Raw genomic sequence first — 15285 nt, forward strand, 5'->3', positions numbered from 1 at the left:
TTTTTTTTAAGATTTTGTTTATTTTGAGAGCGAGAGAGAGCGTGAGCAGGGGAGCGGCAGAGACAAAGGGAGAGAGAGAATCTCTAGTGGACTGAGCCACCCAGGTGCACTGCATTTTACTCTTGTAATAAAAAAAATGGACATTTGTGATTCAGTGGACTTGGTAAAACGTTAACATTTAATCATGTTTGATTTTTGCCCCTGAGTTATAGCTAGAATGCTTATGTAGTTTTGAAAATTAATGTTTCGATATTGAAAATAAATCTGAATGGTAGACTAGGTGTATCACTGACCTCATTACGTTGAAGAGACTATGGATGGGGCCAGAGTGTGCAGTCACGTGGTCATTGATACATGTAACTACCTTCAAGTAGGCATCCAGCTCTTTCATCTTGCTTAGCTAAGGCCAAGTACATTTAGGCAAACTTTGGCACGTGCCTACCATGTATGTGCCAGCACTCTGCAAAGAAGGATTCTATGTGAATTATCTCATTTAATCACTGAACAGCCTCTCTGAAATGGGAACGGTTTTATCCTTACATCCTTGATTAGGAAACCGAGGCATAGTGGAGTTCCTAACTTGCTCACTGGCATCCGATACACAGCTGAGTCACTATCCAAACAGCCTGTGTGGCTGCAGAGCTCAGCTCTTCCCACCGAGCTCAGGGAGCCCTGTGTCCTGTCCTGCACCGGGATGAGGACTTGACCCGTACTAGTCCATCTGGCCCGCAGAAGATCATTCAAACAAGGTGCTCTGCGTTTTCGCACTATCCATGAGTCAGCTCAGGTTTAGAGAGCTTTTCATAAGGTCACATAAGGCTAAGTAAGATTCTTAGGTGAGATTTCGCTCCCAGCCTGCTCTAGAAGGGCGAAGAGCATCACCGTCCTTATGGTCTTTCCTATTGGAGTTCTATAATAAACGGCAGTGCTTCCTTTCTGAACACCTGCAGGAGCTTCACCAGAACCGCACGGACATGTGGTCTGGAAAATCTTATATATCTAAGAAGCTTACATTTAAAATTGTATCTGACATTTGCTTTCATTTAAATTTCCTGATTTAGTGGTGAAGATGAATATTTTCCCGGACATCTCTTAACTAATTGTATTTTTGCTGATGCAAATTGCCTCTTCATATCATTTGCTATTTATTTATTGGTATCTTGATGTTGTTGCTGATGAATTAATCCAACAGATTCCTTAAATTCCAGACTGTTTTGGTCATTTATAAATTTGATATTGTATCATCAGTTCAGTGTGGAGGCCAGTATAACTTCCCCTCCTTACTCACCTTGTCGAGTTTTGATAATTCCTTCTTTCTGCCCTCTGATCAGGCAGTGGCTGGTCCCTTCGAGGTTCAGGCTTCTGACCCCAGCGAGGCTAATGAAATATCTTGAGCAAAATCTTTGGTTCCCTCTTCAGGATTATGGGGAACTCCTAATCATGGATGTGAACAGAACCATTAGAGTATTTTGGAGAAGTATTTTATATGGCAAAGAATGATTTAGCTGAACTCCTTTTGAGTACTACCAGCAGGCTTCTGTTAAACTGAAAATGTCAAAGATGATGCATTTTTAAAACAGTTAGGTTTGGTTTACATTTTATATAGAAGCTAACTGTATAATTTCTTTTTAAAGCAAGACATAATTTAGCCTGTTAGCAGGTATACATGTGAAAAAAAATCATCTCTAAATCAACAGTAATTTAGGCAGACACTTATATTGTGACGGTTTGTGTCGTTCTGAGATTTAGAACAAAAACGAACTCGTTTCTAAAGATGTCAATCAATAAAAAACCTGATATATGGGAAATTAAGCAGTCTCTTCAGAAAGTTCTGAACAGTATACCTGTCACTTCTCCATTGTACTTGTGGCTTATTTCCCAAAAGACAGTCATTAGCATCAGCAGATAGTTAAAAGGTTGTGTTTGCTTTACTGTTTGTTTTTTACTTAGAAATTATAAAGCACACACATAGTATTTTCCAGCTAAGTCAGGGAAGAAGTTTGGATGACATACTGTTATGTGAGTTAGTTCTCAGTAAAGCTTTACTTTTCTTATGAAAGGAGAACGTATTATTTCTCTGGATGGAAGCCCCAGAGTATCCTCCATTTTCCCTGGGCCTCTTCATTCCTTCTTTTTTCTTAAATTTCTTATTTAAATTCAATTTAGTTAACATATAGTGTATTACTAGTTTCAAGGGTAGAATTTAGTGATTCATCAGTTGCGTACAACACCCGCTGTTCTTTCTATCACGTGCCCTCCTTAATGCCTGTCACCCAGTTATCCCATCCTCCCACCCAGCTCCCCCCCCCAGCAGCCCTCAGTTTGTTTCCTATGATGAAGAGTCCCTTATGGTTTGTTTCCCTCTCTGTTTTTATCTTATTTTTCCTTCCCTGTCTCGAAACTTTTTTTTAAGACAGTTACTGGTTGACAGTTCTAAATCCACAGATTTCACAGGCCCATGAGGTTGTGGTTTATGTAAATGTTGGTAAACTTAATGGATCGTATTTGTTAATTCTGTGATTTTTCTTTCTGTGCTGAATACAAAATATCTAAAATATGATTACAGCTAAGCTGTGAGGTTCTTTTTCTTTTTTTTTTAAAGATTTTATTTATTTATTTGACAGAGAGAGAGAGAGAGAGACAGCCAGCGAGAGAGGGAACACAAGCAGGGGGAGTGGGAGAGGAAGAAGCAGGCTCCCAGCAGAGCAGAGAGTCCGATGCGGGGCTCCATCCCAGGAGTCTGGGATCATGCCCTGAGCCGAAGGCAGACGCTTAATGACTGAGCCACCCAGGCGCCCCTGTGAGGTTCTTGCTGGAAGAATCAGTCCAGGTTTTATTTCTCATAGTTCTCAAAACGCCCAGTATATAATGGGTGCTCAGATAAATCCCGCTGTAGCTAAAAGTGACCAGATAAGACGAATGGATTTGTTTTGGGCAGCTCAGTATTTTTATGAATAATAAATAATAAAAATACCCATTCAGTTATGCTGTGAATCAGTCAACTGACAATTGCATATCTCTTGGGTCTTTAATATAAATATCTTGAAGCAAGTGTTCTACGCACATTTTCGGTATATGCTGTGCTTATGATGCTTATTATTTAGGTGTATGCCATGCTTTAGCTACGCTTATTATTAATTTTATAGCACTTAGATTGCTGTGGCATTCCCTTGGGGAGAACAGAGTGCTGGGTACTAGCCAGTCTGACTTGTCAGAAGGCCCCCCTGACAGGGGAGCCCGTCCCCTCCTGTCCGAGTGAGAGTGCCACCCGGACTGGGGAAGTGAGGAAGTAACACAGTTGGACAGTTTTGCTGGGGCTTTCCTGTGATAAGGTGTTACTTCTTTACCATCTTACTGTAAGTTCACCAGCATATTAGGACCGTGGCCAAAATTAGTGCATCTAACAAATGGTTTTGCCATTTGTAGTATTGGAGAATTCAAGAGAAAGACAAGAAAAGGGGGCAAAATAGAAAGGCATATATGATATTTGGATGAAAAGATAATTTTTTCTTGTATTAAAGTTGTGCTCTCTCATGGTTGCAAAATCAGAATTTCGCATTTGTACCAGGGTGACATTTTTGAGAGGGGCATAGAAGAGCCCGTAGCTCAAGAAGGATGCATGACATCTGGTCTGCAGAATATGGATGTGGCTGCGGATGTGGTTTCATCAGGCTGAAGTGGGTGCTAATAAGTGTTTTTAAAGTGATGGTGGCACCTCCCCGCAGAGCCTTTGTTCCCTTGGAGCTTTGCTCCGTGAGTTCATTTATTTCTCCGCAGGCTTTCAGTTTCGTTATTTTGTGAGGTTTCTCATCGGAAAAGACATATTCTTTAGGACCATTGTTAGTATTGGCCGAGGGAGCAGGAGGAGGCATGTAATCTGGTATTTTGGTATTTGAAGGATGAGATCAATTTTAAAATTACAAATTAAAAATAAAAAGCTCTCTTACGAAGGTGGCAGAGCACAGTATAGGTCTCGTTCTTCTGGTTATTGGGAGAGGAGTTGCGTATGCCCGTAAAGCGTCGGTGGGCTGTGGTATTGCTTGCGGGTTGGGTCCAGCATTCATTTACTGCTGTATGCTGCCCAGTGAAACAGTAGATAGGAAACGTGAGTATAATCCACATACACATGATAAGAAAATTGTGACGCACATTTCTTTGTGGAAGTTTTGTGTCTAAGCATGTATGTTTGTCTATGTGTACGTATGTAATGCACACGTGTATACTGTGGTACATATGATGGGTCCACATGTTTGAAAAATATTGGTTTTGGAGCATTGCATTTAGAGCCTGAATGTGAAAAATTCAGATTCCCTTTAGCTCCATCAGATGCTGTTGGTGGACCCTTTGATGAGTTAACTGTTCTTTGTGTTTCTGTGGGTCTTTATTGTTGGGGGGGTTTAATGAGATGGAGTAGATGCAGCCCTTGACCCAGGCACTGGGTGGCACTTTTGACTTCCCTTCATTCTCCTCTTCTTCTTAAGAACAGCCAGGATATGTTCTTGGAGCTCTCCTCCTCTCCTCCTTGCCTCAAAGCAGGTTCTTTTTTGAATTTAACCTTGCTGCTATCTTTCCATTCCCCATGATTGTGTTTGCTTCTTCTCTCTCCACTCATTTCCCATTCTCCCTTTGTGTTTTCTTTGACCAGTTTCCTTCACAGCCAAAGGGCTTGGCTTGATAGCCTTCATCTTTGGGTTAAGAAACCAGAGAAATTTTTTTCCCTTCGTTTCTTTCAATTTGTCAGTCTCATTCTTTTTCTCCCATGTTAAGAAAAAATATACACTTGTACATGGGAACCCGGAATGCTGTACCATTCGAACTTTAAGCCTGTGCCACTTGGTATGGTCTGCACATCAAAGCCGGTCAACACATTGTTCCTGCCCAAGTAGTAGTAATATAAAACAGATTAACAGGAGAAAACAAACAGAAGTGTAATATCATGTATATTTCCTGTATATATGGGAGAGACCCTAGAAAAGGAACTTCCTGAAATGGCTGAAAGCACCAGCTTGAATATTGTCTTCAGCTAAAGACAGAAGATGTTGGAGGTGGTGAGTCTGGGAAGGAAAAGCACAGTCAACTAGGGTATGGTTGTTATGTAAATTTAAGTCTTTTAATTCACTGACAAACGTTTCTAGAAATGTGGTTATCCCCCTCCTCCTGGTACAGAAAGGGAGACACTGTTACAAATGGAGCTTCCCCTGATAAGCTTTCTCCTAGGCAAGGGTAACTTCTACTCTGTTTTGAGAGCTTCACCTGTGTGCACTGTTTCTTAAGAACAAGCAGTTTCTACTAGGTGTTTATCCAAAGGATACAAACGTCGTGATTCGAAGGGGCACCTGCACCCCAGTGTTTATAGCAGCGATGTCCACAATAGCCAAACTATAGAAAGAGCCCAGATGTCTATCGACAGATGAATAGATAAAGAAGATGTGGTATACACACACACACACACACACACACACACACACACACACACTGGAATATTACTCAGCCATCAAAAAATGAAATCTTGCTATTAGCAATGACATAGATGGAACTAATGGATATTAGGCTAAGTGAAATAAGTCATTCAGAGAAAAACAATTATCATATGATCTCACTCATATGTGGAATTTAAGAAATAAAACAGAGGAACATAGAGGGAGAGGTAGGAAAAATAAAATAGGATGAAAACAGGGAGGCAAACCATAAGAGACCCTGAACCCTAGGAAACAAACTGAGGGTTGCTGGGAGGGGTGGGTGGAAGGATGCGGTAACTGGGGGATGGGCATTAAGGAGGGCACCCAATGGAATAAGCACTGGGTGTTATATACAACTGATGAATCACTAAATTCTACCCCTGAAACTAATGCACTATATGTTAACTAAATTGAATTTAAATAAAGAATTTGGGGGGAAAAAAAGAAAAACCAGCTTAAAATAAACCCCATGCCAAAGAGACACATTTGGGGTGGAAAATCTGCCCCCTTTAAGGTTCATAAAATGCTGCTTCTCCACCAGCCAAAGTATTTAATAACACACATGATTCTCTCTTCCTGCTGGATGATGGAAAATGCTCCTTTTTTTGTTGGGCGCACAAAGTTTCTGAAATGTAAGAAGAGAATTCATGCAATTTCCTTAGCTTTTAAAAATCTGGAGCCTCTACCACACCGATGCAAATTTTAATGATAGGGCAGAAGGGAATAACTAATTCTATCTAGCTATTGCTGCTGCCACAAACAGTGACGGAAGATAGTCCAATCAAAAGCATTTGCCAGTGGATATGATTAAGCTAAATTTAATTCACCCGAAGATTCAAGAATGCGAATATTGCATGTTCTCATAACGGAGTTTTCCTTTTCAGAGAAACCAAAATAATTATTCTTAAAGACCTTCAAAGCGTGCTTTAAAAACTGCCCCTTTTGAAGCCAGCTCTGTTACGTGGAGTTCTTTTCATTTGCCTGCTATGTTATATTCTCTGCTTCTACACTTGTGACTTAAGGGTGTTTTGTTATTCGAACACAAACAGAATTTCTATGCTAATTTCAATTCTGGTTTCTTTTATTTATTTGCCCAGTTGGAGTGTTTTTTGTTGGGAAAAAAAAAATTGAGGTAAGGAAGTACCTACTGAGGGAGACCCAGTTAGTCTTTGAAAATGCATTTCCCCACAGTCAAAACATTGAAGCAGAAGGTGAAAATTAAACATTCAGCGATATAGGGATATTTTAAAAAACAGACTTAATAGTCTAAAATTGAATATAAATGCCTTGGATCCTTTCGACATTGGCAAGTTGACTTTACTTTCATAGCCGATAGGTGATAAATTCAAACAATTGAAAGGCATCTCTTCCCTCCCACCTGCCATTTCTATATGCACACCTGTGAATTTACCCCCAGGATTCTGGGTTTGCCAGACTGTGCTAAACGTAAGTGTTCACACTTTCTCATGTAAAGTCACCTTAAAACAATAAGGTAGCACTGTCAGAAATACTTGTATTGGCTGAAATGTCGTCATCTTCTCTTCTTCGAAGTCATGACATACGTCTTCGTGACCACACACAGAATTAAAGATCCCCTTCCCACAGCTTAAATGTAGAGGCAAGATCACCTGCGTTGAAGGTTTTGTAACCCTTCAATACCAATGCTCCTCTCATGAAGAGAGGAAACTGAAAAATTACCACTTTGATGAAATAGGATAGGGCCAGGAAGGTTGTAAAGTGGGCGGGTGGAAATATATTGAGCTAAATGCTCAAGAATTAAAGCTCATTTAGAGAAGCCACGCATTTGAATGAGGAATGAGCAAAACAGTGTAATAGTAATGCTGATCACCAGCAGTTTTTGAACTTGTGCTATTTGGCGAGCATTGTCCTAAGTGCCTTTGTACGTTAATCATTAATTATGGGGGCTACATAAAAATACCAATTGAAAGACTCTGGAGGGGGGAAAAAAGGAACTCTGAGGTGACCATAACCCAGGGAAGGGACTTGGTAAAGGGAGACTTTTCTTCCAAAAACTTGTGTGTGTTGACCATGGTGGTGCTCAGATGGCTTCTCTCCTGTTGAAAGGAAGAACTTTGCTTGTGACCAGTCCGGGCAGAATTGCTTCCTGAAAGCAGAACAGGTGAAGCAGATGGCGTGGATAGAGCCAGTGCGCCCGCCAATACCACACTCGTGTTCTTGGAAGATCTCGGACTCATTTCGCAGAGTCACACACTGACAGTGATAGATTTTGTGAGAAAAATGGGGTTGGGACTGGCCACTCAAAAGCTGTGCAGCTCTGAAGCTGGAGAACCAACCAAAACGGTCACTCCCCTGCTACAAATACTGGTCCCTTCAACTCCCATCTGGCCTTCGGAATCCCAGTGACTCCATCCTTCGCCCTGTACCCTAAGGCTCTGGCTTCCTCCTGCTACTGGAGTCAGTCCCTTCTAATAGAGATCACTTTCTGCCAACTTAAAAATAGGATCCAGGGTTTGTCTTCTTCATCAGTCAACGTTCTTTCCTTTTCAACTCAGAAGGGGAGCAGAGGCTCTGCAGTTTCTTCCTCTGTTCTTGCAGTTTCCCAGAGGGCTTCGCAGAGTGGAGAGGACGGTTCTAGAAACCACTTAACTTCTTGCCACTTCCTCCCCTGAGTGAAGGCACTTGTGCGGGCCTGGAACTTTGTTTAAAGGTCATCATACAGCCCTTTATTGAGATCACTCGAAAACTTGTCCTGCCGAACGTCACACATGAACCCAAGGGACTTGTGCATTAGATGGATGTCATGCCCCTCTTTGCTAATCCCATTTGAGCTCATCTGCATGACAGAAGCGTGCCAGGTAACAAAACAGACTGTATTTTCTGGCTCAAAAAGTTGAAAAGGGAGTATAAAAATTACGATCATTTGAGTATTTATAACTTACAATACCTGAATTTCACCTTGACCTCAAGATAAAAGTTTCTGTATATGTTAGACAGCTCAAACTGCTGACAGAGTGTTTTGTGCCAGAATAGAGTATAATGGAGGATGGGTTGCATAGCCAGGAAAATAGTGTTTTAGGGATTCCTGGTGATTCCCTCAACAGTAATGGTAGGAAGCTATGCAGTTTATACCAACATGTGAAAAGAGACTTGTCTGTTTCAGCTTCATCCAGACATACAAATTAGATGTCACAGGATACAGGAAATGTGCCCTTTTGTCATCCTTTGCGTATTGCCGTGTTTACCACCCGTGGCTTCCTGAGTTTCACTGATGGAAACACTGCAAGAAATACTTTTGTTGTACTAAAGGCTTTGGTGATGCAATGTTGACCTCAAGGCCATGTCACGCTTGGCCCTGCAGGAGGACCATACGTAGTAACTGTGTTGCAGGTAAACAGAGCCCCACATGATCAAATACAGAATAGATCTGCTTATGTTTACTCAGAAGAGAAAAGTACGATTTTTAACTCGTGTTGTAAACATCAACAGCCAGCTTTACATTTGTGATGAGGTTAGTCAACCCTGCATATTTTGAAGATTTTTTTTTTTACGTTTTATAGAATCTAGCTAACCTGAATCATTTCAATGATACTCTCTTGCCACTTGTTCCCTTTCTGTGCCCCCAACTCATTCTTAAATCACATTTGTAGTTCTTCCTTATTACTGGAATGTATGTTCCATAGATAACCCTTCCCTTGTGGCTTGGCTTTCATATTTCCAGGTGCATATCATTCATCTTTTGAAAAATTGCTCTATTATCAAAGAGCGACTATAATTTTCCTTCACTGTTGTGCAGGGGTTTGTTTTCTTCATATATGCTCAAATGGCACATGAAGAAACATGGGGTTATTGGAGTGTAACAGAGTGAGTAATGGGCTGGGAGCTCAGAGGCTCAGAGTTTTGGTTTGGCCACTAACTCATCCTAAAACCTGGATAAACAGCTTCTTGATCTTTCTGTGACTCAATTCCTGTTTATCCTTAATGCCATGACCCCCAGTCCCCCTACATAGGGGCACTGTAGGGGTAACAGGCGTCAGTAAACATTGTCTGATACTGACCCCTTAACAGTTGCCTCTTAATTTATAAAATATATACATACATTTATGTGTTTTTTTTATTTTGTCCTCATAATAATTCTCTGGGAAAGGCAGTCTTCTCCTTTTGCTGTTTAGGAAATCACAGCTTGTAGACAAGAAAAAGAAATCTGCACTTCTTCTAGCAGTGTATATATGTTTTTGTTATCTGTCGAGTGTGTACTAAAATACATACACACACACACGTCCTTGAAAATTATGGTTCACAATAAGGGAAATTTTAAAAAGAATACTCAGCTGGCAAATAGTCTCCACTCCCAGTAGAAAGCATGAGTCCAACCATATGTGTGTAGTATTTCTTTTTTCATCTTTATGCTCCAAATTTAGGTGTTCTCTCCCCTCAGAGTTTCAATACATTTTTCCTTTCTGCCAAAAAGGCTTTATGATGTTCTGTTTTCCCTTTTATCTTAGAACATTTTGCTTTTATCTTTCTTTATGTAAATATAAAGGAAGATAAAAGCAAACATATGGTATATAAAATTCATACAATTATTTTAATTGCCATTTCTGTTGATTTTAGACATGGGGAGGGCCTGAGTGACCCACCTGATGCCAAGATATCTGGAAAGCTTGAATCCACGTGGAAACTTCAGCAGCCATGGGTGGGCTGGGGCTATGGATGTAAAGATACACATTGCTCAGAGATTTCTGAGCATGACTGTCCTCTGATTGGCACAATGATTGCATCAGTACGCTCCGTCATCCCGGTCATGGAAAGACCTCCACTATCAAGAAGTCGTTGTGATGGCAATGGGGAAGGGGTGGTGGCAATGAACTGCAAGAAAATTACATTATATTGGCAACAAGGAGCATCGTAGGGCCAGTAAAGTCTTCTAAGATTCCACAAATCAGGCCAATCTGTTCTCTCTCTCTAGATTACACGAGAATATTAAAGTGGCTGCAATTGCCAAATGGTGGAACTGTTCTAGAATAGTGTTGTCCCACAGCACAGTCTGAGATGATGGACCGGTTTAATATCTGTGCTTCCCAGTATGGTAGCAATCAGCCACAGGAGCCCATTCAGCACTTGAAATGTGGCTGGTGTGGCTGAGGACCTAAGCTTTCAATATTACGGGTTTTTACTTAATTTTAATGTAAGTGGCCACATGTGGCTAGTGACTACCAGATGATCAGTGCAGGTCAGGAAATTATAGGAATTTTTGTTACTTAAGAGACTAAATGCAGTAACTTCAAGGGAATTTTCCATTCACTGATCTTGAGAATACTTTGAGGTGAAAAGGTGTGAAAGAGAAAGGGACTCTAAAAGCCTAAGTAAGATACGTGGCTTTGCAATGTCAACCCACCACGTAAATGATGGTGGCTTTGAGAGATGGCCAGAAAGTAGTATTTCCAGTTGTAACTCTCCTTTTATTTTCTTTCCACAGGCTCTTTCATGCTGGTGAACACATCTGGGAGACCTGAGGGGCAGAGAGCCCACCTCCTCTTACCTCAGCTGAAAGAAAACGACACCCACTGCATTGATTTTCACTATTTTGTATCCAGCAAGAGTAACGCTGCTCCTGGGCTACTCAATGTCTATGTGAAGGTCAATAATGGGCCTTTGGGGAGTCCCATCTGGAACATATCTGGAGACCCTACCCGCACGTGGAACAGGGCAGAACTGGCCATTAGTACATTCTGGCCTAATTTTTATCAGGTATGCTCTTTGTTTTCATTTCCTGTTTTGATGCATCTTCTAACTTCTGAAAATACAGTTTTTATATTAGTATAATCAGAGAATGTGTAAGAAGTATAGGTATTTTTGTAATACCGTTGTTAGGGAAGCTTGTGCTATTTGCTAAGGAGTATATTAAGTCTTCATATGTTGCCTTGAGAAATGAGTAAAGAACACCTTTCAAACTTATTTATGCATATATTGTTTTAAGAAAATAAAAGAAAAAGAAAAACAAAAATGTTGCTTGAAGTAACCTGCAGCAGGGCAGGAAGTGCTGTCTGCAAGTGCTGTATTAAGTAAGCCTTATCTGACCCACGGAGACAGGGCACTTGATTCTAAAAGAGGAGACCCCTTTGCTCATGAGTTGCCCTCAGGAGTAAATGAATCATTAAGAAGTGAGCCTCGTGTGGAAGAAAAGAACATATGCAGGCTAAGTCCTTGTCATGGAGGGGCTGCTGTCCTGTTATTTGGGATGTCCTGTTAAGACCCATGTCACCCACTTGTAGGTCTCACTGGAAGTAACTAAAGGGTAGAGTCCAGGAACAGTTAAAAAGCGGTACCAAAACAACCCTGATGTCATGTCCCTTCTGGTGGAGAGTGACTTGTATCACAGGAGTGTCCTGACTGAAGATCAAAGGTGGAAAATTAGTGACAATGGCATTTGGTGCTTTTTTTCCTTTTGTCCACAGCACCTTTAAAAAATAACTTGATATTGAGAATACTTGATTAATTTCAAGCTAAGAGAATTCGTTAAGAGGATTGAGATATTTTGCTTTTCTCTTTCTTAAGTCCTTTGGCTCGCTCAGGAGCCAGCCGGAGCATGGATCCAAGATCATCTCTCATATTTAATTGAGGTGCTTGGCTAGACTCAGGGAAGGGAAAACTGAGTCTTCTCGAGGAAGATGGCAGGAACAACACCCAGGAAACCATTCTGTGGGTTTGGTGTTTGTTAGGGAAGATGCATCAATCCCAGTTCCTCTACCCCTGGATTTGATAATGGGAATAAATGGGCTGTCACTGTTGTGCCCGATTTGTCTCTGTACCTTTTTACCTTCAACAATTTCTAGAATTTAATGACTGGGAAATACATGTGTCTTGAATAGTACACATGTAAATTGTTAAATAGTACACACATGCATTGTTAAAATCTTTTAAAAGTACACTTCTTTTAAAAGTGTAAAAAATTTAGATAGGTATAAATTTAGCGATCTCCTGTTAGGAATTCATTCCAAGGAAATAGGAAGCATGGTTGCAGATAATTAACTACAAGGATTTTCATGGCAGTTTATTTATAATAATGAAAAATCAGAAACGGTATAATTTCCAACATTAGAGGGTTAGTTAATTTATGTTACCTTAGTACAAAAATGCATTTTACAACAATTAAGAATAATGTCATGGAAGACCATTTAATGATCTACTTAAGCTTATGTTGTTAAGGGGAAAAACTGGTATAAAACAATAAATTCCACAATTTAAATTTTATATATTATATTTTTAAATTTTAAAATTATATGATTATATATGATATGTATACACATATATAATCATATAATTTTATATTATACATATATATGTATATAATATATATATGTATAGTATATGCTGAAATAAATATATTAAAAAGTGGTATCTCCCTAACTAATAAACAGGTGATTTGAACTTTTTTCTTTCTACTATCTGTCATATTCTAAATTTTCTTCAGCATATATGTACTGTTTTTATTTTTAATACCCCAAAGGGTAAAAAAAAAAAATTTCTTCTACAGGGAAAATATCCTATTTAACAAATAACCTTTTTTATAACTATATTAGCAATCAGTGGTATAATTTAAAAAAATATGGCCTCTGGGACAAAGTTTCTTCTTCCATAATACTAACATGGATACAGGGGAAGTGGGTTTGGTTAAGTTAGGCTTCAAAAGACTTTCATATGATGGACTAAGCTAAGAGGCTAAGTGTTTTTAGAAACTTCTTTTGGAGGAGACCTTCCCAAAGTAGAGAAGGCATAGGTCTGTGATGTCCCACTGCCCTTGGCACCTATGCTAGGTTCTGCCTTGGTCTCCAGAAATGTGCTGGATTGAGGCAGTGGGACAAACTTCTAGGCAAGACCAGAAGGTAGGTATGCTCATCTGTGCTCTGATTTTCCTCTCTTTCACCTTAGCACTGCCCACCCAGCATCTCTAGGAGTGAACCCTCTTGGGGCCCTCACAGCCTCCATAGTCCAATGCATTGGTTTGGTTTTGACATTGACCGTAATCCAGAACTTAAAGTTGTATTTTGCCTTTGTCTAAGCTTGGGCTATGACAAAATACCAAAGACTGGGTACCTCAAACGATAGACATTTTTCTTTTCATGGTTGCAGAGCCTGGAAGTCCTGCAGGATTCTTATAGATTCAGTCCTCAGTGAGGGCCCTCTCCCTGCCGTAGATGGCCGCCTCCTTGTCTTCTCAGAGGGTGCTCAGCGGCCTTTCCTCTGTGTGTACATCTGGAGAGAAAGAGCTTTTGTCTCCCTTCTTCTTATTATTAGGATGCTAATTATGGGGGCTCCACCTTCATGACCTCATCATCTAAACTGAATCACCTCCCTAAAGCTCCATCTCCAAATATCATCACATTGTGGTCAGGGCCTCAACATGTGAAATTGGGGAGGGACACATCATTCATCCATAATAGCCTTGGCACACCTAGCTCAGTTGAAATTAAAGGAAGGATTTAGGTTAATGGTCTTAGGAGATCAGCCTTTAAAAAGGAATTCTGGAACCATATTGAAAGTGAGGTGGTTCTATATGTCATACCATTGTGATTTCCAGCGAATTCTTCCTTTCTTGGGCTCTTCTAAATAAAATATTTTGCTGCCACCATCGTGAACCTCTGACCCCCCCCCCAAGCCCACCTACTTCCCACCGTCATGTCTCTTACATAATGAGCAGTGCATGACTTACCAAATAGAATCAGAACCCAAGTCTCACTATCACTTTTTGGTTCACTGGTTGATTCGTTAGGAATAGCTTTCTACTTTGGATTTGAAAGTGGATTTGTAGAGATTCTTTAATACAACACTGCTAAGTTTTTAAGAATCTGGTGATCAACATCTGGAAGGGGTTTAGATGCACTGAAAGTGCCCTCGTTAATTTAATGTCTGAGCTCTCCAACCAAACATTAGTTTTTAAAATTGTAAAGTCATAGTGAAGAGCATATTTCTCCTTTATCTGCTGGGCAGTAAACGTACTGAAATCATTACCCTGATAGTAACACAAGCTATCAGGTAAATGGCACTCTGTAGATGCTACAAGAGAGATGTCAGCAGGAAACCTCCCAGACACTGAGTAATCAGCCTTAAAATCACCATGTAAGACCGAATGATGTTTCCCAGTTGGGATGGGAAAGGCAAACTGTATTAACAAAGGTGAATAAGAAGGAAAACACCTACCAAATCCTATTTCCACCCCTGACCCAAGGTGTCAGTCTAACTAGAGATGACCAGAAAAAAGCTAGAAAAATCAGTTGTCTGTGCACGGGCAGCACTGCCCAAGGAAGGAGCTTCCTTGCACATTGTGGTCCTCAGCACGTTCGGCTAGCGCACGTTTACTGAGGAGATGGCTGTCATATCCTGATGGTCTTAAAAATGTGAGTCACTCGTGAGCCCATCTGCTTTTGCACTAATAGTCTGTTTGGGAAGTTCTGTGCCAGTCTAAGGGTGTGAGTCTGCTCTGTGTGACTCTAGTTAACCCTTGAACAACATAGATGTTAGGAGCGCCAATCCCCCAGGCGCTGGAAAATCATGTAATAACTTTTGACTCCCCCAAAACTTGACTACTAACCTACTGTTGATCAGAAGCCTTACCAATAACATAAACAGTTGATTAATACATATTTGTATGCTATATGTCTTATATACTGTATTCTTATAATAAAATAAGTCAGAAAAAGCATTATTAAGAAAATGATAAGGATATCAGGTCTCACAGTTAGGTCTTGAATCCATTTTGAATTTGCGGGTATATGTATGGTATTAGAAAGTGGGCCAGTCTCTCTCTCTCTCTCTCTCTCTCTCTCTCTCTCTTTTTTTTTTTTTT

General features: G+C 40.3%; 1 protein-coding gene across 1 annotated transcript in view; it reads left to right on the forward strand.

The window, feature by feature from the left end:
* Window positions 1-15285, forward strand: part of PTPRM (protein tyrosine phosphatase receptor type M) — a 749396-nt gene that overhangs the window by 275206 nt on the left and 458905 nt on the right. Inside the window, exon 4 of the mRNA XM_040632384.1 lies at window positions 10918-11189. Coding sequence (XP_040488318.1) covers window positions 10918-11189 — 272 coding nt within the window. The remainder of the gene's footprint in view (window positions 1-10917; window positions 11190-15285) is intronic.

The sequence above is a fragment of the Ursus maritimus genome, unplaced genomic scaffold, assembly GCF_017311325.1.
Source record: "Ursus maritimus isolate PB19 unplaced genomic scaffold, ASM1731132v1 scaffold_18, whole genome shotgun sequence".
Lineage (NCBI taxonomy): Eukaryota > Metazoa > Chordata > Mammalia > Carnivora > Ursidae > Ursus > Ursus maritimus.